The sequence below is a fragment of the Diadema setosum genome, chromosome 17, assembly GCF_964275005.1.
Source record: "Diadema setosum chromosome 17, eeDiaSeto1, whole genome shotgun sequence".
NCBI classification, from domain to species: domain Eukaryota; kingdom Metazoa; phylum Echinodermata; class Echinoidea; order Diadematoida; family Diadematidae; genus Diadema; species Diadema setosum.
Genome location: NC_092701.1, coordinates 30193793 through 30219299, shown reverse-complemented (window position 1 = coordinate 30219299; position 25507 = coordinate 30193793). Strand labels below are relative to the sequence as shown.

The 25507-nt window shown below is 39.3% G+C and overlaps 1 protein-coding gene across 1 annotated transcript; it reads left to right on the top strand.

Moving 5' to 3' along the window:
- The first annotated feature begins 1698 nt into the window (after positions 1–1698).
- Positions 1699–23452, top strand: LOC140240589 (uncharacterized). The gene is made up of 16 exons (XM_072320351.1): positions 1699–1793; positions 2305–2349; positions 3724–3822; positions 6192–6245; positions 8288–8386; positions 10097–10195; positions 11980–12087; positions 12646–12699; positions 14799–14897; positions 15518–15568; positions 16809–16961; positions 19450–19503; positions 20505–20558; positions 21614–21757; positions 22843–22896; positions 23447–23452. The coding sequence occupies exons 1-16, from the start codon at positions 1716–1718 to the stop codon at positions 23450–23452; spliced, it is 1251 nt and encodes a 416-aa protein (XP_072176452.1). The 5' UTR covers positions 1699–1715.
- Positions 23453–25507: the final 2055 nt, after the last annotated feature.

Here is a 25507-nt window from a genome sequence, read left to right as displayed (position 1 = left end):
AAGTCAAAAAAAAAATTATATTTTTATGTTTTTTCTTATAAAAAATATAAGAAAAAATCAAAACAAATTCAAAAGAAAGGAAAACTTATGAACTGCACTGCACCACATGTGACAAAATCTTTCACTTTTCTACTTTTGTGCCAAATATGTTCTCCAACTTTGATATATCAAATACCAGAATTCCCTTTATTTGCACTTATTGTCTCCGCCGAACGAGTTCGAGCAGGGGACTATGAAACGGGCTCCGTACGTGTGTGTGTCCGTGCATCCGTCCGTGCGTCCGTGTGTGATCAAAATGTTAAATTTGCTACTTCTCAGACATTTATGAGCCAATTTTGATTCTGTTTGCTTTATATGATAGCACTACATGGGAGCTTTGAAACTTCTACACAGAATTTCAGTTGTGACCTTTGACCTTGACCTTTGACCTATATTGTACATTTTGCTACAAAATGCTACTCCTTCGCCATTTCTAACCCGATTTCGATTCCGTTTGCTTTATGTGATGACACTAGGTGAGGGCTTCAAAACTTCTACACAGAATTTTGACCTTTGACTTCTTTGACCTTTGACCTTGATTTTTGACCTATATTGTACATTTTGCTACAAAATACTACTCCTTCGCCATTTCTAACCCAATTTTGATTCCGTTTGCTTTATGTTATGGCACTAGGTGAGGGCTTCAAAACTTCTACACAGAATTTTGACCTTTGCCTTCTTTGACCTTTGACCTTCATTTTTGACCTGTATTGTACATTGGCTACAAAATGCTACTCCTTCGCCATTTCTAACCCGGTTTCGATTCTGTTTGCTTTATGTGATGGCACTAGGTGAGGGCTTCAAAACTTTACACAGAATTTTGACCTTTGACTTCTTTGACCTTTGACCTTGATTTTTTACCTATATTGCACAATTTGGTACAAAATGCTACTTCGGGCGGGGACATATTACGCACCGCGTAATTTCTCCTTTTCCTTGTTATTTTTTCACATGGAATCTGTTAAAATACCAATTTAACTTCAATGCTGTTCGATGTCATGGTCTTGAAATTTTTAGTCTGATATTCTGTTTATTACTAAGCAGGCATCTTCAGTTTGTGAGGTTGGTAAGGACTTCCAAATTGCCGAAATTCCAAATTGAGGATGATTATGTGAATTTGTATCATTGTCTGTGATGATGTATTCATTGTCCCCGCCGAACGAGTTCGAACAGGGGACTATGAAATGGGCTCCGTACGTGTGTGTGTCCGTCTGTCCGTCTGTCCATCCGTCTGTGCGTCCGTGTGTGATCAAAATGTTTAAAATGCTACTCCTTCGCCATTTCTGACCTGATTTTGATTCTGTTTGCTTTATATGATAGCACTACATGGGAGCTTTGAAACTTCTATACAGAATTTCAGTTGTGACCTTTGACCTTGACCTTTGACCTATATTGTACATTTTGCTTCAAAATGCTACTCCTTTGCCATTTCTAACCCGATTTTGATTCTGTTTACTTTATATGATGGCACTAGGTGAGGGCTTCAAAACTTCTACATAGAATTTTGACCTTTGACTTCTTTGACCTTTGACCGTGATCTTTTTACCTATATTGTACTTTTTGCTACTACATGTAAATGCTACTTCCGGCGGGGACATATATTACGCACCACGTAATTTCTACTTTTCCTTGTTACATTTTATGTGATACTGCAGGGATTCAATGGGTGGAAAGGAATGCCAGGAGCGCCTGGTCCCCCTGGGGCACGAGGCTTTAAAGGGAGGGCTGGTCCCATTGGAGTTCAGGGACAACAGGTGTGGGACTCGATCGTGCATGGTCACCTTTGTCAAGCTGCATGAAGATGATACTTATGTTTTCGTTTCCTTCTGATGAAATGTCGTAGTTCATATTTTATGCAGTGTTACTAATGTTTTGGCATTCTTTGGACATTGAGAAATGTTGTATTGAAATAGAAATTAGATATAAATCTCAAGACATAAAATTGTCATGCCTGATAAGAACTACTGGTATGTTCTGACTACATTACATGATGATTTGATCTCAAAATTCTTCTGCTTGCAAACCATAAGCCTAAATGCTGAATACCATATTGTGTAATTTAGGTAAACTTCAGTACAGAAGACAGTGATATGTAATAAAAATCACCCAAAAAAACCTTTTCTCAAAATATTCATTTTGGAATTCCACAAATTTTCTGAAGGCTTGTGCCCATATATCCTCTTAGAAATATTATCCCAAAAAAAGCTTGATCATGAAAGACTCATTTAAAACATATACCATGACTCTTTGCTTTGATTTATGCAGGGAATGCCAGGTGAACATGGAGACAATGGCGGTATGGGGCAACGGGTAAGCCCTCAGACTTGGTTAAGTTATTGGTAGAATATGACCCCGTTTACAGTGCGAGGCTCGGCCGCGGCTCGGCCGCGGCCGAGCCCAGCCCCGCTTCAGTGTAAACCCGAGGCCAAAATTGGCCTCGCATTTGGCCTCGCTCTGGAGGTGGTCTCGGCCGCGGCCGAGCCGCGGCCGAGCCCAGCCTCTTCTTGGTGTAAACGCAAACTGGGCCAAATGCGCGGCCAATTGCGCGGCCAATTTTAGTCTGGCTTCCAAACCCTCTGCCTGTATCTTTCGCTATTCACGATATTAACCCCCTCAACGTGGAAAACTAGTATAGTTTAAGGTGGTTTTGTCCTGCAAAGGATTTATTCCTTCGGCAAAGGCCTTTGCCCGAACGGTGATTTCGTCGCCACGGAATTCATTTGGCAAAGGGTCTGAAAACCAGACAATACCAAATTACGTTTGTTTACAAGCAGAGCGCCACTACGACAAAATATTGAAAGGTTTGAATCAAAAGCGCGGCCGAGCCTAGCAGTGTAAACGGACAAAATTGCAAGGCTCGGCCGCGCAATTGAGGCCGGACTCGGCCGCGGCCGAGCCGCGGCCGAGCCCGGCCCCGCACTGTAAACGGGGTCTATGTGAGTGATCATTTTAACCTGTTGGGGACATACTGATTTTGCTATGACACGCATTTCCCATATAATAGCAGGGGCGGATCCAGGAATTCCATAAAGAGGGGGCGTGTTTACAAAAATAAAGGGGGGGGCGCACGCACCCCTCCCCCCATTTATTTTCTTTTTATTTCTTTTGTTTCAACAAAAAATAAAGGGAGGGCGTGCGCCGGTTGCTGTCCTCCCTGGATCCGCCCCTGTAATAGACACCTGCCCGAGTATTCTCGGGACTCATCTTCGACGGGTTAACTGTGACAAGAGATGCCATTGTATTATTGATAATTTGAGTTGAGTTGAGTTTATAACAACAATCATATTTTAAATTTACATGAATACATGAATGCATAATATACATAATTTGCATGAGCATGCAAGTATGTCAATCTAAATACCGTATACACACAATACACATATGGTGTGATTTATAGTTGGTGGGTTTTTTTTGTTTTTTTTGTCATTGTGAAGTTTTAGTAATTTGCAATGATGAATATATGGCCATTTTATTGAAAGACAGTAGCATTGCTCATTAGGAATTAAACGCACATTAAGTTTATGCTTCTCATTTTAGATTTTTGAGAGTAAGGTATAGCAGTAATGTGAATGTAAGGAATATAAAGTCTCTATTCACATTTTAGAAGGGAGAAAAGGTTTGATGAGAGCAATTTCTATCATTATCTTGTCATATCTCAATTTTGAATCATTTAACTTCATTTAGGGACCACCTGGAGAAAATGGGATACCCGGTATCCCTGGTCCAACGGGAGAGAAGGGAGATCCGGGGATGCCTGGTCAACAGGGCTATGTCGGTCTCATGGTAAGTTCTTGTACTTACTTCCCAGTCTTCTTCCCTTCTCTTTTGTTCTTGGTTATGATATTCCAACAAGGTGTAGACGAGAACAAAAGAGAAGCCTGGCGTATTTAACGTCAATGATATGTCCCGCAGAGACTAGGTCTGGTGTCACAAAATCCCTCTCACATACAGACTGACGGATCTGATATGTGATACTGTAGGGTGGATGCTCTAGCCGGCATGGAAACCAATGTGATTGGCTAATTGATGCATTCGCGGATGATCAGTTATCACTGTGTTATTAGTGTGTAAATAGTGTGTTTATGAGCTAGTAGTTGTATCTTTTTCCTTAAAAATTCCACACAAATCTAGTAGTTGTATTTTTTCCATGAAAATTCCACACAAATATTTGATTTCTAAATGACTGAATGATGATTGCAGTGTATTTGTGAAATGTTAGTTTTACTATTTAAGTTAAAATTTGGCAATCTAGGACTGTGAATTAGATGTAATCAAAAAAAAAAAAACTTTATGTCTGTTTAATAGGAACAGTGGTTAAGCAACCCCCCCCCCCCCCCAGCAGTGTCCATGACAGGCTTCCATCTGTCTCCAAAAGAGAACCGTAGAAGTAAAAAAAGAAAATATTATACAACTCCTCAAGACAGACAGATTTTTCTGTCTAGGTGTAGATCTGCATCTGAGAGCTATTTCTTTTATGTTTACAGATCAACAAATGAAAGAAAAGTCTTTCTGCTTGAAGACACTCATTTTTACAAGGTGATGACCTCATAGAAGCACTGTATCTTTTCTGGAATTGATTGTCACATCACAGTCAATTTTCAGATAAACAATCATCCACATGGAAGAAATAACATTCAAATTCTGATTTGTGAACAAAAAACAAAAACAAAACTGTGAAAGAGCCATTATGTAAAATCCCACTTACCATCATATGAGTTGCAGGAATTACAGTGTAGGGCCTACAGAGTGCCAAGAAATTCCAGGTTAATTAATCCAGCAAAGCAGTTGTAATGAAATGTCCTCTCCATATGTAAACTGTGAAGTGATGATAATGGCAAAATAAAACATGTCTTTGTTGTGTAAAAGGAGACAAACTTGACTCTGATTGGTTGAGGCCAGGTGAAACACCTGTGTTACAAGTTATTGTCCAAGAAAAGCTGTAGTAAGAAGAAAAACCATATGTAAACTGTGAAGTGATGATAAAGGCAAAATAAAACATGTCTTTGTTGTGTAAAAGGAGACAAACTTGACTCTGATTGGTGGAGGCCAGGTGAAACACCTGTGTTACAAGTTATTGTCCAAGAAAAGCTGTAGGGTGGCAGGTGCATAGAAATATTTCACACCTGTAGAAATTTACACAGTTATGTGGCACAGGCATGCCTGCCATTAGCTGAATTAGGTTGGTGTATACAGTACCGTAATAACATTAAACTGAAGTTGTAGAGAGCTTACTTGGATGATAGATTGTAAGTTTTGTTGTGCTTTAGAAGTGAAAAAAAAAATAGGTTGCCAACTCTGGCTAATTAGTGGTACAATGGTGATCAAAAGAATAAGCCAGTTCGGGGTTCCACTTTGAGCATGAGCAGAAAAAGGTCATTAGTACCGGCAGAGCATGTTGGTTTTTTATTCACTGAGATAAGCATCTGTGATGCAATGATTATTCAAGTGATCATTATGAGTGGTGCTTGCTAGCACATCCACCTGACAGCAAATGCGGTATTTGACAATATCAATAGAAAAAGATTGTTAATACATTCAATGCGAAATAATGAAATGGATGCTTTCCAAAGTGCTAATTGATGGATCATTCTGGTCACCTGGTCTACGCAAGTTCATTCTTTCTTTGAACATGACTGATGAATTCCATAAATTGTTACGTCGGGTAAGCTGAAATACCTTCTCTCGCTTGAAAACTCGTAGAGTGCCTAATCAACTGAGAAAGAAGAAAGGTCATTTGTACCGATGTGCCCATGAGCTAACCCCGAACTGGCTTATTTAATGAAATAAAGTGTGTATGCCTCAACTCCCATCCAGCATATTGAGCACTTCCCCCGTAATGTCATGTGTACCGATGTGGCATACCGGTAATTGTTTCATGTTCTATGTACCAAAATACTTTAAAATGACACTCTTAAATGGTGTAATCTCTTCACAAAAATCAAATTACATGTCTGCTGTAGTCTCTTATTTCTTCAACTGGCAGTGATTTTTCATTAATGTCATAATGGTAAAAAGGTATCATCCCTGTATATCTTGTGCACTGTGATCATTATCAGAAAATGGCTTGTTGATGAGCTTGCTGCTGGAGTTTATGCCATCTTGATGAAAATCATTTTCATTCAATGCTCTGTCATTATTCCTGCTGGTGACAGGGCTTTATAGGGGAGCCAGGTCTACCGGGGCCAAATGGAACCACTGGCAGGCCGGTAAGTTTGATTGCATGTTCATATATGTTTATAAAAGGGACTGTACAGTGCTGGTAGAGGTGAGGATTCAGCTTGTAACGTTTTGTGAAATATTTAGAAACCACCCTATGAAATGTTAAAGAGCATCTAATTCTGAGGGGAATCAAAAGTTGATTTGATGAAAATCGGTTTTGAAATGACTGAAATATCTAAAAACAAGGAAAAACAAGAGATCCTAATTAAAAGTTGTGGCCTGTCAATTTTATTAGTATCTCTTTTTTGGACATCCCAGGAATTTCAAGACCAATTTTCATCAAATAAATGTTGAATCCTTCTTGAAATTACATGCTCTTTCATATTTCATAAGAGGTTTCTCATTATCTCACAAAAAAAAAATGTTATAAACCTGAATCCTCACCTTAACCAGAACTGTATAGTCCCTTTATCCTTTAAGCTGCTGGAACGGTGCAGGTCTTGTTCAAAGAGCCTCTAATGAAAATTTTCAAAACTGTCGGGAAGGAGTACAACTCCTCACTGAGCTGTAGGCTTCCCCCTTTGCCCCGTATTTCTGATGGCAGTGTAATTTTAACATTGTCATTTATGGAAATTTTTTTCATATTCCTTCACTTCTTCAAGCCAGCAAAAGTCTGGAGTATGCCTATACAAAAAAAAAAAAATGTGAGAAATCTGTACTGAAACATACCCATGAGACTGAAAAAGACAATGTGTACATGCCAATTGCAATGTTTGTACCTGTTTATCAACATGAAATTCAGCTATCATCTTCAAAGTGAAACAGAGTGCAAAATTATATACTCTCTCTCTAAAAAAAAAAAGTTCACTCACGAAGGAGTGACTTTTAGAAGAGAGTGAATTTAGAGTGAAATCTTAGCAAATTTGGAGTGAAAATATGTTTTTCATTATACCCCCGCCAAACGAAGTTTGAAGGGGGTATATAGGAATCAGCGGACGGTCGGGCGGTCGGTCGGGCGGTCGGTCCGTTGCAAATCTTGCGTCGCGAACTACTTCCTCAGTTTTCAACCGATTCCCATAAAACTTGGCACAGATGTATGCCTTGGGTTGTAGATGTGCAAGACATATTTTTTGACAGTACCCAAAAGTACGTTGCCATGGTAACGGCATATTATGGGCAAAAATGGGTACAAATCTTGCGTCGCGAACTCCTCCCACAGTTTTTGATCAATTTTTATGAAATTAGGTACAGATGTTCATCTGAATATGTTAATGTGCAAGACACATATTTCTGCAGTGGCAAAAAGTGCATTGCCATGGTAACGGCATGTTATTGGTAAAATATAGGGCAAAATGCTTCATGGCAAAACTGCTTCATCAGTGTTCTTCCAATTCTCATGGAATTCATATTGAATGTTTGTCTTAGGATAAAGGTCAGCATGACACATTTCTTGACAGTGACAAAAAGTATGTTGCCATGGTAACAGCTCACATATTATAAGCCAAAATGATGGAAAATTTTGTGTTGCAAACTACTTCCTCAGTTTTTGCCCAATTTCCATGAAACTTGGTACAGATGTGTGCCTTTGGTTGTAGATGTGCAAGACGCATTTTTCGACAGTACCCGAAAGTACGTTGCCATGGTAACGGCATATTAATGGCAGAAGATCAAGGAAAGATCTTGCGGATTTAACTACTTCCTCAGTTTTTTGACCAAAGCTTATGAAATGTTGTTTTGACCAAAGCTTATGAAATGTTGTTTGGCGGGGGTATAACCAGTCGCTGTAGCGACATTTCTAGTTTATTTTGGAGTGACCTGGGAGATCACTCAAAGCCATTTGAGTGATCCCCCAGGCCACTTCAAAAAGTGAAAATAAAAGTTTTCACTCAAAATTCACTCAAATTTCACTTTAAACTCATTCTTTCCTACTATTCACTCATTCAAGAGTGAAAATCTTCACTCTTTTTTTTCTTTAGAGAGAGAGTATATGGCATTAATTGTAATCTTTAAAAAATATGTAGTTGAACAAAGCATCATCTCTAAGGGTCTAAAAACATTTTTTTCTCTTTTTTTTTTACCATTTCCTAAGGGTATGAATGGCACTGATGGATCACCAGGAGAAATGGGTCCTGATGGGCCTGAAGGGGACCAAGGCCTACCTGGCAGTCCTGGGAATCCTGGATTACCGGTCAGTCACCTTGTCCTTTGTGGACAGTGTGTGTCTGTTGCCAATTAAAAAAACAGAAGGATGTTAGTTCTATCTATACTCTTCACAATAAAATCAACACCCTTTTAATTGATTTATAAAATGATAAAGTTTAGATGAGTCAAGTATCTCAGTCTCATACTTTCTAAATGCACCCTCCTATCGTCCAACTTCCCATTTTTCTATATTCCAACATTTTATGTTCATCTTTCTGTACCTGTTCTTCAACATCCTGTACTGTGTATTTTCATTCCGTGCAGAGTGCTTTCCCAATTAAATGTATTGTTTTCACATTTTATTTCTTTCTGTGTACAGTGCATTGTTTGTCATCTTAAAAGCAATTACATCTGTGTGAAAGCCTGACAAGAAGAAATATTTTACTGTGTTTGAGAGTACCAGTAATAATGTAGTTTTATGCAAAATTGAAGTGAAATTGAAATGATTATGGAAGTTCATCATAGTGAAATCAACATAAAAATGGGGTGGGTAAATTTATTTGGTTCAAAGTAGTGTGCAGTTTTGAGTTACCAATTATCTTTATGAAGTGAAATGTGAATATCAACAAGCATATTAGCTGCACACAGTGTACCAGCTCACCCTACATTGGAATTTTTTTTTTTTTTTTGCAGTTTATTTAGATGTCACAAAATATGCACTGAAAAGAAGGGCATTTCAATGTTAGAACTGTAGAAGGGAAATGCATAATTAAGTTAAGGAACTTTATGCACATTCAAAATTTCCTAATGAGATAGTGTTGTAGAACTCTCTGTTCTGGATTATACTGTCTTCATTGTGTGTTCAAAAAAAAAAAAAAAGTTGACTTGACTATGAAACTAGAAAAAGTGTGTAGAAGTGCTTTAAACAGTGTGAAGAAAATAAACATACTTATGTGAATGAATTCATGACTGCCCAAACTGTGGCATTATCCAAATTTTCGTAAGAGTTCAAACTAGCCACACTAGCAGGAATGAGGAACACACTGACTATTCAAAGGGGTCTGAATCTTCCCAGTCTGTAAAAGTTTAAGAGACCCCTCCCCCTGAAAAATTTCCAAAATATCCAGACAGTTCCCAAACTAATCAAAACATGTGAATGAAGACTCCCCAAACCATTTGTTGTCTCCAAAATGGTCCACATATTTATTTGAATCAATTCAAGATTGCCCAAACTATTCCAAGTTAATGAAATCACCCATCTGTATGTGAATGACTGTTAGACCTCCCAAACTGTCCCAAGTATCCAAACTACCCAAACTATTCTGAGTTAATGAAAACATCCATGTGTATGTTAATGACTGTTGGACCTCCCAAACTGTCCAAAGTATCCAAAGTATCCAAGTTACTGAAAACATCCACATGTATGTAAATGCAGTTAGACCTTCCAAACTATCCAAACTACCCAAACTATTTGAACTTAGTGAAGCCACCTATCTGTATAAATAGTGAATGACTGTTAGATCTCCTGAACTGTTCAAAGTATCCAAATGTATACCCAAACTATTTCAAGTTAATGAAACTATCCGTCTGTTTGTGAATGACTTTTAGACCTCGATCCCAAACTATCCAAACTACTCAAACTATTCCAAGTTAATGAACATATCCACATGTGTGTGAATGACAGTTAGACCTCCCAAACTATCCAAAGTATCCAAACTACCCAAACTTGTGTGAATGAGGGCTGTCTACTCCTCAGGGTAGGACCGGCTGGCCAGGAGAGGTGGGCGCCAAGGGCATGAAAGGTGAGGAGGGCCCACGTGGTTTCAAAGGAATGCCAGGAAGACCTGGTATCAGGGTATGTTTCAACCTCTTGCTCAAAGTTGCCCTCAAACATACTACCTTACAGCTACAATGTACGTTGCAATTATATTTATCGCTGCTTTGATAACCCATGCAGCTTTCAATTCTCCCTTAGATAAAGGTGATTGTGAAACTAACATTTACTGGATCAGGATGTTGTAATCTTGTTCACCTATTTTGCATCGTATGATGTTCATATTTGACTCCTGCATAAGGTGGAAGTGCCTGTGAAACTTGGCAGCCAAGTTTTTGCCATTCAAAGCAATCCTCATTTTACAGTTACGTAATTAAGCCATCATAGGAAATTCAGCACCCTATATCTCTTGTGGTCATTCGTCCATGATATATGTTCTGTTAATGTTCTCCTCTGTTTGCTACATGTACAGTCTGTGTTCAGTCGTGTATTAATTGCTTTCCCTCCCCAATATGATTTTAATTACTCTGCCATGCTTGTCTGCCCAAAGTATACCCCTGTCTTCTTGTCTTTAACCCATATTCCTTGGCTACCCGTATCTTCATAGAATGTCAAGAAATATTCCAAATCATTTGTTATTTGTGTCGATGTGATGGACATCAATGTCAGGTTGCTGTGAATCTTCCAAGCTTAACTGTTTTCCTGCGTGCTGGTAGAAAAATGCTGTATTACAGTCTATAATGCTAATAATATGTTGATGTGTCAACACTCTCCAACATGCTATGTAAACTAAGAGGGGGGAATAGCCTGAATTTCAAACACATGCCTCCATGTCCTTGCCTGAAATATCTTGTTGTGAATCATGGTTGAAATAACAGAGTCAGCATGTGAAGTTGGTACCCAAAATTTGATATCGTTCCGCGGATTGTAGGCAAGTATGTATAATTTTCAAGCAGAACAAGGGATAATACAATACTAAAACATGATATGTTCTGCACATAAAAAAGACAAATTACATGAATCAAGATCCATACTGTTTTTCTTTCTACAAAAGTACTTGGGTAAAAACATGTATAAGCCAGTAGTTGACTCCATTGCAAGATTTGTTACATAGACAAACAAGTAAAATTGCGATGCTAGGCAATTTTTTGAACTATGGGATCAGGTATGCATACAATATAATCCAACATGTAGAATGCATTAACTATAACTGTTTGCCAGTTGCAGAGAAATGCCCAGGTGACATCCTTTCATGTGTTAGTGTACATTTAGCCTATGTTGCAATCCAAAAGAGATGAATTATTGAAAATAAGTTATTGATTAAAGATGAAAAGTGGGGGAGATATATATAGATAAGATATTGATCATATTTAGAGCAAGATTTTGTGATGTAGAAACTTTACACACTAGTGGTGTAGAAACTTTGGTCAAATCAATAATTTGTATTGGATCTGCATCTTTCTCTTTTCATTGTGTACATTTGAAACATTTTGAAGTGTGACTATAGATAATTATGCATGTGATGCAGGGGCAGCGGAATGGGGGGGGGGGGAGGCTGTGGGGCTGCAGTTGGCTTGTAAAAAAAAAAAATAGATAAATAAAAAATTGGGGGGGGGGGGAAATGGGAAAAAATGGGGGGAAAAATACAAGATTCCGCACTTAGATTCTTCCCGTCTAAGGGGGGAGTCTTGACCTTGACACTCCCCTCTGGTCCCGCAGCGCCCCACCCCCCACACTGAAAAACGTTTTGTGGCCCCTGTTCACATGATGAAGATGCCCTTCCAGCCAGAGTATTGTTAACTCACAGAGACTGGCAATAGAGCAATTCTCTCACAAGAACTCTCTGAATGTGCATGGATTCACAGGGTGAGATTGGATTCTCTGGACCTGGCGGTAGCAGAGGGACACAGGGAGACCAAGGCTATAGGGGGTTCCCGGGCCTCCAGGGACCAGCGGGGCCCAAGGGATACCCAGTATGTATCATGCATATTGTACATGCCGTGATAGGAGGACTCTTTTCCAGTGGGGTCCTTGTGTCAATTTGTCAAGATGGCAATGGAATACCCTTTTTATTGATCATGTTTAATAGGAAATATGGTGTAGGAATAAATATCAGTTGTGAGAAGTTCATGAATTTGGAGGTTAAATTTTTGTTTTTAGTATGTGTACTTTCTATGCTGCCTTATCCATTTGTGACTCTTTCCTTATGTACGTGAGACATAAGAGGGGATTGTTATACATCAAAAAGATTCCACAGATCTCTGGAATGTGATCTGGTATGATTGCTCATTGTTCTCAATGTCATGGTCCTGTTTGAAATACATTTATTGCATGCCTAAAGTATAGATCGCAGCCTGAAATCAATTTGATCATTATTATTTGGAGAACTCACTTTGATACTTCATTTGTAATCTAGGGTGCAACATAGAAGCAGTGAACAGTAATTTTGTGAATGTAATAATTTTGTGAATGTAAATTCATTTGAATGCAGCCGAGGGTTGCTTCTATTACCGTTTTCATTTTTATTTCAGGGACTTCCTGGAAGAGAAGGCGAACGAGGCAATCTTGGTTATGTCGGACTAAAGGTGACACCATCATTGTTTTTCATTTGAGTGAGGGGACAGTAACATGTGTGTATTGCAGAGGAGTTGACAAGTGTAGTGTAATACTGTTAGTGTCATTTGATTATTTCAAAGGGTTGATTTAAACTTCCATTATAAAATAATCTTAAAATGGGTTCTGATTTCATTTAAGATCATTGATAATGTGAACATCACAATGATTGAACGAAGAAGACAAAAGCTAAAAGAAAAGAGGATTATTAGTGGAGGAGAAGGAGAATATTTGTTATTGTATTTGAAAAGAAAATACAGAAATAAACCAAACCAAACCAAACCAAAACTTGCATAAGTGGACCTTGCATAAGCAACCTCACATAAGTCAGATAATTGCCTAAGTTGAAGGTCTTTCCAAGTCCTCTTCTCTTTATTGTCCCCGCCGAACGAGTTCGAGCAGGGGACTATGAAACGGGCTCCGTACGTGTGTGTGTCCGTGTGTCCGTCCGTCCGTCCGTGCGTCCGTCCGTGTGTCCGTCCGTGCGTCCGTGTGTGCGTCCGTGTGTGATCAAAATCTTCAATTTGCTACTTCTCTGTCATTTATGAGCCAATTTTGATTCTGTTTGCTTTATATGATAGCACTACATGGGAGCTTTAAAACTTCTACACAGAATTTCAGTCGTGACCTTTGACCTTGACCTTTGACCTATATTGTACATTTTGCTACAAAATGCTACTCCTTCACCATTTCTAACCCGATTTTGATTCCGTTTGCTTTATATGATGGCACTAGGTGAGGGCTTCAAAACTTCTACACAGAATTTTGACCTTTGACTTCTTTGACCTTTGACCTTGATTTTTGACCTATATTGTACATTTTGCTACAAAATGCTACTCCTTCGCCATTTCTAACCCGATTTCGATTCAGTTTGCTTTATGTGATGGCACTAGGTGAGGGCTTCAAAACTTCTACACAGAATTTTGACCTTTGCCTTCTTTGACCTTTGACCTTGATTTTTGACCTATATTGTACATTTTGCTACAACATGCTACTCCTTCGCCATTTCTAACCCGATTTCGATTCCGTTTGCTTTATGTGATGGCACTAGGTGAGGGCTTCAAAACTCCTACACAGAATTTTGACCTTTGCCTTCTTTGACCTTTGACCTTGATTTTTGACCTATATTGTACAATTTGCTACAAAATGCTACTCCTTCGCCATTTCTAACCCGATTTCGATTCCGTTTCTTTATGTGATGGCACTAGGTGAGGGCTTCAAAACTTCTACACAGAATTTTGACCTTTGCCTTCTTTGACCTTTGACCTTGATTTTTGACCTGTATTGTACATTGGCTACAAAATGCTACTCCTTCGCCGTTTCTAACCCGATTTTGATTCCGTTTGCTTTATGTGATGGCACTAGGTGAGGGCTTCAAAACTTTACACAGAATTTTGACCTTTGCCTTCTTTGACCTTTGACCTTGATTTTTGACCTGTATTGTACATTGGCTATAAAATGCTACTCCTTCGCCATTTCTAACCCGATTTTGATTCCGTTTGCTTTATGTGATGGCACTAGGTGAGGGCTTCAAAACTTTTACACAGAATTTTGACCTTTGACTTCTTTGACCTTTGACCTTGATTTTTTACCTATATTGCACATTTTGCTACAAAATGCTACTTCCGGCGGGGACATATATTACGCACCGCGTAATTTCTACTTTTCCTTGTATTCTTTTGATTTTAATCCCTCATAAGTTGAATTTTCTCTATGTCGAAGCTATTTCCTCCATCTAAATAGACTTGACTTAGGCAACGTTGGCTGTATATATGCATATTTGTTTTGTTTTTTTACCTCCATTTAGAGTATATCATATACTTCATGTCATTGTCTTTTCTTCACATATTTTTATGCACCTGTGCCTCAAAGCTCATTATACCGTATTGTTACATAATTTTTGTTGGAACTATACTGCATGTATCCCGCTAGGTTGAAGCTGAGATTACTGTACCAGTTTCAACCATATGGTTAACAGGTCAAAAGTGAGTTACAAAACTAAATTTAACAATTCTTGACTTGTTTGTTTGTTTTTATATGTATATGTTACTTTTTTTCCTTTCCACTCCAGGGAGAGAGGGGAGATGTTGGGAAGACAGGTACTCCTGGACTGGATGGGGATATAGGCTTTCCAGGGCTGACTGGAATGAGGGGTCCACCAGGATTACCTGTGAGTTGACCAGGAATGGCTGGAGAGGTTCTTTTGTTGCTGAAGTACACATGTAAACTCTCTGCTCTAATAAAGTTGCATACCTGTTAAATCAAGGCTGCACACTTACCCATTTTTTTCTACTGGTCTGACTTGTCTGTCAGATTAGTATGTACCCAGTTTTTCCATTTTTACTGGTCCATTCTTGAAAAAGTTACTGGTCCAACAGCAATTTTTACTGGTCAGGGACCATCGGACCAGTGCTAGTGTGCAGTGTTGCCTCTTTATGGAATGTCTTTCTGTTTTTTGGTGGGTTTTCCTTGCAATTTTGTTGTAACTGAGGTGAAATCTGCACCATAGACATTTGTAATCATAATTTTGGGGCCTGGAAGTTTCTATTAAGTTTCCATTTGTTTTAACAGATGTACCCTACACAATTGTTGTTGTTTTTTTTATTGTAACTTTGAAGATAATTGTGCTATTGGTCTCTCTCTCTTTCTGTATCTCTCTATTTCTGTCTGCTATTTATCTGTATCCATTCATGTCTCCTTTAATCTTTGTCTGACTGTCCGTCTGTCTATCTGTCTGTCTGTCTCTGTCCTTCTCTCTCTCTCTCTCTCTCTTTCTGTCTCTGAATTCAGGGTTTTCCTGGACCAGATGGTGTGCCTGGAAATGATGGTATAGGTCTGAAGGTAGGAGACCCATGTTTTTCCTTCCAGATCTGTGTTACAGCATTCAAACTGCACCACCACTCGTTATTTTGCCACAAACAACACCAGGCTTCATACACACTAACGAGATGCAGACATCTCACACATGACTTTTCAACATGCTATGTTTCACTAACATGATGCTGATTGTGATTTTTTTCTTTTTCTTTTTTTGAGGGGGGTGCGGGGGGGGGGGGGGGGAAGGTGATTGCTTTCATCTACAAACACCATACGTCTTGAGAAATCGACTATGCTACATGTCTGGTGTATCAAAGGTTTTCTCTTTCCGTAGTGCTTTTCTGTCATAAAATATTTATCATGGCCGGCAAAATTGTGGGGGCCGTGGGGGCTTGGGTCACCACACTTTTTGTGCACCAATACAGAGGAATATATTAGGTGTCATCACTTTGGGCCCCCACACTTTTTTTAACCCAGAAGTACGTAAGTGGCACTAAATAGAAATAGATAGAGATCTTGAAGTGAGCGTGGTAAGGTTATGTTTTTCCACTGAAGACCTTTTTTTTTCCTTTTTTTTTTTGCTTGTTAGCTCACGAAACCCGGAAGTGGGCATCAAAACACTCCGCCGGCCCTGTTTATAAAAGGAGAAATGAGAGTACACAACTCGGTATATCTGAAGTAATCACTGACATTACAACATTCCACATTATCATGGTCGGCTTAGAAAATTTACTGTAATGGCAATGAGACCATAAGCATTTCTCTTGAAAAACAAAAATGGAGTAAATTTGAAAGGAACAACATTTTCTGCAGATTTAACAACTGCACTTCTGATTTTTTTTTTTTTTTTTGGCGACACAATATGACACAAAAAGTTCTGATATGAAATGCCTCCAGTAACAGGAGTAGCAGTCAGGGGCGGATCCAGGAATTCCGAAAAGGGAGGGGGGTGCCAAAAATATATTTCTGGTGCCACTTCCGGGTTTCATCGGCTGACAAGCAACAACAACAAAAAATGCTGCAGCGCAATTTTCTGCTGCCAATACAATCGGCTGTCAAAAATAGTTTCTTCAGAAATTAAAGGGGGGCGCACACGCCCCCTTTCACTTTTTTTTTCTTTTTATTTCTTCTGTTTTAACCAAAAAAAAAGATAGGGGGCGCGTGCCGGGGTACCCCCCCCCCCCCTGATTCACTTATGGCAGTGTTTGTGTAGGCATTTCTCTACACATAATTCAACATGCATTCATCTGCATCATGTCCACAGGGAGCCAAGGGGTTAATGGGTCTCATGGGGGAACCAGGTGTGAGGGGTCCTGCTGGGGAGCAAGGAGACGCTGGACCAGCAGGGGACAGGGGGTCTCCTGGTCTACCCGGTATGCCTGGGTTACCTGGTAGAAATGGATCTATCGGCACACCGGTGAGTCCATGAAGTTATTACTTTCCTCAAGTTCATCATGCCATCTTTGCCATGTTAATTGGTTTCTGTGTTATTAGCAGAAGATACAATTTGCCTCTTGAAATGTTGTGCCTCACTGAGAAATTATCCATTTCTTTCTTGTTTTGAAGGATGTTTTGTGGTTGGAGTATGTTCAGTGTCCTTATCAATACATAAAAAAGCATTGATTATAACAACATTGGCATACTTCATTTTTAGCTCACCTGAGCCAGAGGCTCAAGTGAGCTATTGCGATCGCCCTATTCGTCCGGCGTCCGGCGTCCGGCGTCCGGCGTCCGTCGTGCGTAAACTTTTTACATTTTCATCTTCTTCTTGAAAACCCCAGGACCGATTTTCATCAAACTTGGCAGGTAGCATCCCTAGGGGGTTAGGAACTCAATTTGTGAAAATGGGCACCATGCCCCACCCAGGGGGCCCCCAGGGGTGCCCAAACCCCCCAAAATTAAAGGGAAGGTAAACCCAAAGAGCAATGTGGATTGAGTGAAAGCAGCAACATTAGTAGAACACATCAGTGAAAGTTTGAGAAAAATCGGACAATCGATGCAAAAGTTGTGAATTTTTAAAGTTTTGGTGTTGGAACCGCTGGATGAGGAGACTACTAGAGGATATGACGTATGAGTGGACAACAATACAAAGAAAATATAAAGGATATTCAACAAAAATTCACTTTTCTAGAATTATGAAAGAGCAGTGGACCAACCACTTTCAGAAAGCAGGGGGAATAATTGCTACCCTTAACATATGTTAATATCAAGTTGATGGAATTTGTAATTTTCATGAAAAATGGATTTTTGTAGTATTTTCTTTATATTTTCTTGATATTGTAGTCCACTCATCTGTAAAAATCTTCTTCTCTAGAATCAGAAGTGATAGAGCTAAGTTAATACTATGAGTTAGTACATTGATGACTGTAGTTTCAAGTTTGTTCATGGCAGGATCAGGGGTGCCCCCCTTGGGACCCAGGGGAGGGGGTGGGGAGGGGTTCTAATGGGGCCTAAAGTGTACATTTTCATCTTCTTCTTGAGAACCCCATTACCCATTTTCACCAAACCTGGCAGGTAGCATGCCTATGGGGTCAGGAACTTAATTTGTTAAAATGGGCACCATGCCCCACCCAGGGGGCCCCCAGGGGGGCAACCCCCCCCCCCTTCCCAAATTAAGGAATCTTTAAAAATGTTCTTCTCTAGAACCAGAAGTGATGGAGCTAAGTTAATACTATGAGTTAGTACATTGATGACTGTAGTTTCAAGTTTGTTCATGGCAGAATCAGGGGTGCCCCCCTTGGGACCCAGGGGAGGGGGGGGGGGTGAGGAGGGGTCCTAATGGGGCCTAAATTGTACATTTTTATCTTCTTCTTTAGAACCCCATGACCCATTTTCACCAAATTTGGCAGGTAGCATCCGTAAGGGGTTAGGATCTCAATTTGTTAAAATGGGCACCATGCCCCACCCAGGGGGCCCCCAGGGGGGCCCAAACCCCCAAAATGAAGGAATCTTTAAAAATTTTCTCTAGAATCAGAAGTTATAGAGCTATTAAAGATAATACTATGAGTGAGTACATTAATGACTGTAGTTTTGAGTTTGTTCATAGGAGATCCAGGGGTGCCCCTCTTGGGGGCAGGGGTTGGGGGGGGGGTGGTTGGGAAGGTCCAAATGGGGGCCTGAATTGTACATTTTCATCTTCTTCCTGAAAACCTCATGATAGATTTTCGTCAAACTTGGCAGGTAGCATCCCTAGGGGGTCAGGATCTAAATTTATCAAAATGGGCACCATGCCCCACCCAGAGGGCCCCAGGGGCCCAATCCCCTCAAAGGAATCTTAAAATCCCCAATAATTAAGGAATCAGGGGGGCCCAATCCCCAATAATTAAGGAATCTTAAAAAATTTGGGCCCTTATTGTACATTTTCATCTTCTACTTGAGAATGCCTGGTCAAATTTTGGTAGAGCTGTGAATAATTTAGATTAGTGACTGCCTGAAAGGTGAACTTGCGATACTCAGGTGAGCGTTAGACCCGCGGGTCTCTTGTTTTATAATTTATGGAACACCTATCTGTTATTTCAGTCATTGATAGGAATTCGAAAAGAAAAGGGAAAGTAAAGAAGAGAAATAGGTGATACTCTAGATGACATAAGAACAACTGTAATGAGATTGTATCGATTGGGGTTTCTTTTTGGAGCTCCTGAACAAGCGTTTTTAGGCTTGTCATGACTGACTTTAAAAAAGTAAAAAAATAGCAAGCCAAATTGTCTGGTACCCGCGTGTTAGAACATGCAGTGGTTTTTGTTTGAAAAGCTTTTGCTTCTTATGCTAAATGCCTAATGAACAGTTATTCAATCTAAGGTCTGAAATACTGACATGATAGATCTATAACACATGCACAATATCAATGTGTGTTCTGTATTCTTTGTTTATGTCTTATTAAAACTATTGTTTCCTCTCTTTTGAAGGGTGTGAATGGTGCGAACGGAGAGAGAGGCCCGCCAGGACCCCCTGGTCCACAGGTAATAGGTTTCTAGGTCAGGTGCATCTTCATCTCTTTATCCTGCACTGGTAGGAGAGGGAGACCGTATAATGAGACAAAATGAGACAGGGTGAGATACTACGGATGTTGAAAAGAAGCAGCACTAAGATGAGACAGGTTTGGAAGTGGCAACATTAATAGATGAAGAGAAAGAGACAACATCAGGTAGATCATGACAGAACAGCAATTAACCCACTGTGTACAGGAACCCAGTGGGCCTTGTATTAGCTCAGTGGGAATTACAAAATGTCAGAGGCAGCGGGTTACTATGGCAAGATGGGGAAGGGCGAAGTAGTTCATGACAGAAGAGGTTTGGACAGGACAAGCAGGAACCGAACTAGATTCCCCGAAGTATGGAAATTTGATTGCAAAGAAACTTCAAATTTAAAGGGAGTAGAGTCAGATGTGGAGCACAACTGTTTTCTTTCATTCCTCCCTTTAACCCGTTGAGGATGGACTGATTTTACTACAACACGCATTTCCCACAGACATTTGCCTGAGTATACTCGGGACTCGTCCTCGACAGGTTAATATGCAGTAATGCATGATAACATGTTGATGCAGAGACAAATGCCGATACATCTTAAAGATTTATCAGTATCACTGATGTGCAGGTTGACTTCTCTTTGCCAATGTATCAATGTTAGTGTGATTGTTTTTGCTGTCAGATTGTTTTTAATGCGTTCATAACATTTTGATGAAATATAACATATGCAAACACCTAAAATAGAGCACACACAAAAATTTAACAGATTTTTGCAAAATGTGTCAAGACTTCTACATTGTCTCCACTAGTTTATATATAGCCATTGACATGTTTATTAACCAGGTATTTATACTGATGTTCCCCTCCCTCAAAAAAAAAATAGTAGAAGAAATGCACTTTCTGCACTTGATCTTTGAGCGCCAATTTCTGGATATGTATCATAAAATATGCATGATTTGTTGATTGTCTCTTTTCTTTCAATCTTTTCTTTTTAGGGAAGAAAAGGTGACCCTGGGCCAATGGGAGAGAGGGGAGAACCAGGCGAGCCAGTGAGTTGTCTTGATAAATCACTCAGGCATTTTATTCTTTGATCTGAGTTTTCTTGTTTATTTGCTCGGAAGTATTTTCATTATTCAAATTCATGAAATTCTTCCGTCGAGATGTTTTCATTGCAACTGATTGACAAATTGCCCCACATCGACATAAATAAGCACTGAATTGATCAGTGTTTTAGTAGTAGCCATGATAAAAAATCATGGGCGTACATACTCGAGCAGGATTCGAACCTACTCGAGCAGGATTCGAACCTACGACCTCCTGATCACCGGACAGGCGTCATCTCCACTAGACCACCGAGCTTTCGCCCGACAGCAAGTGTTGGTTCTAATCCTTATAGATGCAGCGGGTACTGCTTTGTTATTCAAATTCATGAAATTCTTCCGTCGAGCTGTTTTCATTGCAACTGATTGACAAATTGCCCTACATCGACATAAATAAGCACTGAATTGATCAGTGTTTTAGTAGTAGCCATGATACTTTAACATCGAGAAATTAAGTATAGTAAGTTACAAGATATTAATGTTTCAGCAGAACTGCTAAATATTTTATCATTGCATTGTGATCTGTTGGTAATTATTGAGTGTAACTGGAAAAAAAAAATTAAAAAGAAAGAAGCAAACAAACCAACAAATGTGCATACAAATTTGCCAGAAACTGCAGATGCCAAGAGTATCAGCAATGAGGAAAGTGTGTTTAAATTTTGTCATTTTTATACCAAACATTCATAAATTATGACTGTAGTCTACTTCATTTCAGATATTTAGCTATATTTGTCTTCCTATGCAGAATTATGCTAATTTTGTGATATTGTGGATCCTCTACATTGATGTAGTGGGAATATTCTGTAATTGTTCATTTCTGAGGGTTACAGTTTTTGGTAGACTTTGACTAATGTAGGGCTTTGTCAATTTTGTAATGACTCTTATTCATTCTTCAAGTGTGATGCTTTATATTTCATGCCATCAGTGTATTACTGTAAGATTTCATGAAAACTGTAGGCTTGTGGTGTCAAATTTGTCAAATTCTGTTCTTTGCTCGACACTAGGGTCCACCAGGGGAAGATGGCGAACCAGGAGATCCCGGACTTCCTGGGCCCCAGGGGCCAGAGGGGCTCATGGGTCCCATTGGCTTTCCAGGACCGCGGGGCGAAATGGGCGAAAAGGGCGAGAGGGGTCCCAATGGAGTGAAGGTTAGGTTAAGACTTGTTCGTCATACATATTGATACACATGAAGGAATTTACCATCATATGTGTTGACTTTAAAGATTAACACAGTAAGCATGCATCTGCTATAGATTTGTTAGAGGTGATGTTAGCACCCCAAAAATTTTCCACTGTCCAGCGCTAAGACTTATCTTTCCTTCTTTCAACATAAAATCATGCAGAAAGACCTGTGTGGCCTATACTTTGCATTAAAAGATTGTTGTGTTGTAATAACAAAAACTTAATGATGTAAAGGGGCAGAATTTGTAGTTGCTACATTATCAACCAAAATATGATTTTAGTGATGTGACGTGATCTTTTTACAAACATATTTAGATGGTGTCATCACCTTATCCATTTACTTGTTCTCCGCCATTATCACTGATTTTATCAAAACATGACATTTGTCTTCCTTTTTTTTATGTCTCATTTTGTTGAAACTCAATGTCTCATTTTGTTGAAACTCTGCTATTTTACTCAGTATTGCTGATTCTACTCCATTCTTTATAGTTAAATTTTAGCATGGAGTGGCAGTACACTTTTTGTTCTCTCTAGGCCTACAGTGTGGAATTGATATGAATGTGAAGTGTTGCTGTGTATGGCAGTAAATTAAGTGATTCTAATTATAGGGCCCTATAGGCTGACGTCATACCCTACAATCGGGTTCAGAGGATAAAGCACTGCACACCAAATGATAAAAGATTTATCACTGAACTTATCATTAAATTGTCTGCCTCTATGCCGCTGAACTTATGGCTAAAGGAAATCACTTCTTTAATCACTGAAGAAGCAGACACTGTGCTGTGTAAATGGGTTTAGTGTAATAATTATGTTTCATACTGAGAAATGTAATTTAAAACATTTAAAAGCACAATGCACATCCTTTTTTGTAGATTAAAATCTGTTCACTGGTTCATTAAAGATAGTCTTTTAACCAATCTTAATGTTGTTACTTCAGTTGTAGAGCTGTTGAATTTGCATGTGGTATTTTGTAGTGGTAGTTTTATGAGGATTCAAAGCACCATAGAGTAATGCTGAGATTTTGTCTGGAAATGTTGATTTGAATTCACAGGGCTTACCTGGCATTGTTGGGACTACAGGGGATCCAGGAAGTAGGGGACTGCCTGTGAGTATAGAGCACCTCCATCTGGAGTTGCCACCCCATTTGATGCAGGAAACTACTAACTTCAGATTTTGTTTCAGAAATGATTATCTTTAGTGCTTTATTTAAGTATTGTCTAGGATAATGCTGTTACATTTGTGCTGATGTCTTTAATCTTAAATGATATTTGATCGGATTCCTCAATTTCAATTATCCTCAAGATTTGAGAGGCAAAGGTTTTCATATGACTGGCCTACTTTATTATGCAATGTACAAGCAAAATGTACCCAATCTTTATCTCTTTGTCTAAAGTGTTTGGTGTTTTAGATGTCTTCAATCAACTTTGTCAGCCACCCAGTATTTCAATCAGTGTGGATAACCTGAATGAACTCTGTACCACCTTTTTACCAGATATTAGTAGTCTTCATGATTACATGGATGACACATTTTTCTAAGCTTCCGAAAGATGTCCAGAGATGCAAGTGGGTTTTTCTGTGTTTTCTTTATACTTTGAACTCTTTTCTTTTCTTTCTCTTTTTCCTTCTTCCTATCTGTTTTCCTCCTGCATCCTTAGCTTTAGTCTCTTGTGTATCTGTATTTCGTCTTGTAAATGTATATTAATGTCTTTTTAGCTATGTTTTAATCAGATTCAACTACGTTTTCAAATGTTAAAGGTGCACTCACTTCAAGCTGTGCTTACTGAGTTGTCACCTCCAGTTTGTCATGACTGAATTGTTACTGTTGTTACACGAATTGATCTGGAAATAAATGTTCTCTTGATATGATATGATATGAAAGTATGACAACAACAAACAAGCCCAAAAAAAGAAAGTAAAACAATTATTATACATATTATATCATTGATCTTCTACTTTATGCATGAAACTAAATTTACAAAATGAATAACACAAACTACGAATAAAAACCTAACTATATAACCCTAGACAAACACCAAGACAAATCCAAACACTAGGTCACTGTCATGCAGAAAATAGAACAGGAGAGAAGAGAGAGAGAGAGATAGAGATGAAGAAGAACTGATAACATGGTTGGAAAATAGAAAAAAAAAAGAACAATGTCGATAGTGAAGACACAAAGTGATGAGTGAACGGAGCCACTAAGCCATACGCATAACATTAGAGAGAGAAAAAAAAATGAAATTAAATGTTCCAGTACTTTTAGGATCATTGATTGAATAAACGGGCATATGCCCACTGTGAAATGTGTAATCCCAGTTGCCTCGAGTGATTAAGGCCATTTGCGAAAACACACAAATGCACACACATGCACAAAAGAATGCAATTGTTTTTTTGTATTTTTGTTCTTTGTCTGCTTCAATTATTCCTTCTTCTTTGTTTGTTTGGTTTTTTTTTGCAGGGCGTTGCTGGAGAGGAAGGTAGCGCTGGCCCTGATGGTGATCAAGGGGCAATGGTAAGTCTGCTTGTGAGAGTAAGAGACACAGACAGACAGACAGACATAACAGACATATGTGACCCGCTACAACAAAAGGATCCTAAAGTCGCTGACGGGTGAGCCGAGAAAAATCAAGTTTGAAGTCAGATCACCAAAATCTGTCAAAATGTTCGGATTTCTGTTTTAACATAATTTTGTAGTCTAATGTATCTTCTATCATCTGCTGAAATTTCGAAGCTAAATGATCAAAGGAAAGGCCTGAAAATAGGATTTTTCTGGGCCATGCTCGGCTGACCCGTCAGCGACTTTAGGATCCTTTTGTTGTAGCGGGTCACATATAGACAGAAATGTGTGTCTGTGTGTGTGTGTCAAAGTGAAAGAGAGAAGGAGATATATATATATATATATATATATATAGATACATAAGCAGAAATTGGGTTGGTGTGTGTGTGTGTGTGTGTGTGTGTGTGTGTGTGTGTGTCAGTGTCAGAGTGAGAGAGATAGAAGGAGACAGACAGATACATAGAAATCGCGTTGGTGTGTTTGTGTGTGTCAGAGTGAGAGAAAGATACTGTAAGGAGGATAATTATGTGTGTGGATATGTGTGTGTGTGTGTGTGTGTGGGAGAGAGATATACAGAGACTGAAAGGGTGTGTGTGTGTGTGTGTGTGTGTGTGTGTGTGTGTGTCAGAGAGTGAGAAACGGAAATAAAGAGATTGAGAGAATGAGAGAAAGATGGTGTGTGTGTGTGTGCGCGCACTGCAAGCAAATATAAACCAATTAATGCCATATACTTGCAATATTTTCCTTCTTTTTGTCCCGTGCATTAACCCTATTCCCATGGGGAGGGGGGCATTTTGGCCCCCCCCCCCTCGACGTTTCGCATGATTATTCCGCAACATGTGATGCTCTTGCTGAGACATTGTGACATCATACACTGCAGTAGTCTTCTCATCCAGCAATGACTGCGCACACACTTTAAAAATTCATAACTTTTGAACAGATTGTCTGATTTTCCCCAAACCTTCAACGATGTGTTCTACTAATATTGTTGCCTTCTCTCAATCCACATGTATATGAAGGTGGACTTGTCCTTTAACGATTCTGTTTTTCCACTTTTGCAGGGCCTACGTGGAAGAAGGGGAAAGCGTGGAGCAGTGGGCCCAAAGGGTACCAAGGGCACGTACGGGGGCAATGGTACCCTGGGTCTGGTTGGCAGATC

Bases quoted from the DNA above. Each gene is read 5' to 3' on its own strand.
- LOC140240589 (XM_072320351.1), top strand. From the start codon at position 1,716: ATGCCAGGAGCGCCTGGTCCCCCTGGGGCACGAGGCTTTAAAGGGAGG. The intron at 6,246-8,287 runs GTAAGTTTGATT...CCATTTCCTAAG, and splicing joins ATGGAACCACTGGCAGGCCG to GGTATGAATGGCACTGATGG. The intron at 8,387-10,096 runs GTCAGTCACCTT...TCTACTCCTCAG, and splicing joins CTGGGAATCCTGGATTACCG to GGTAGGACCGGCTGGCCAGG.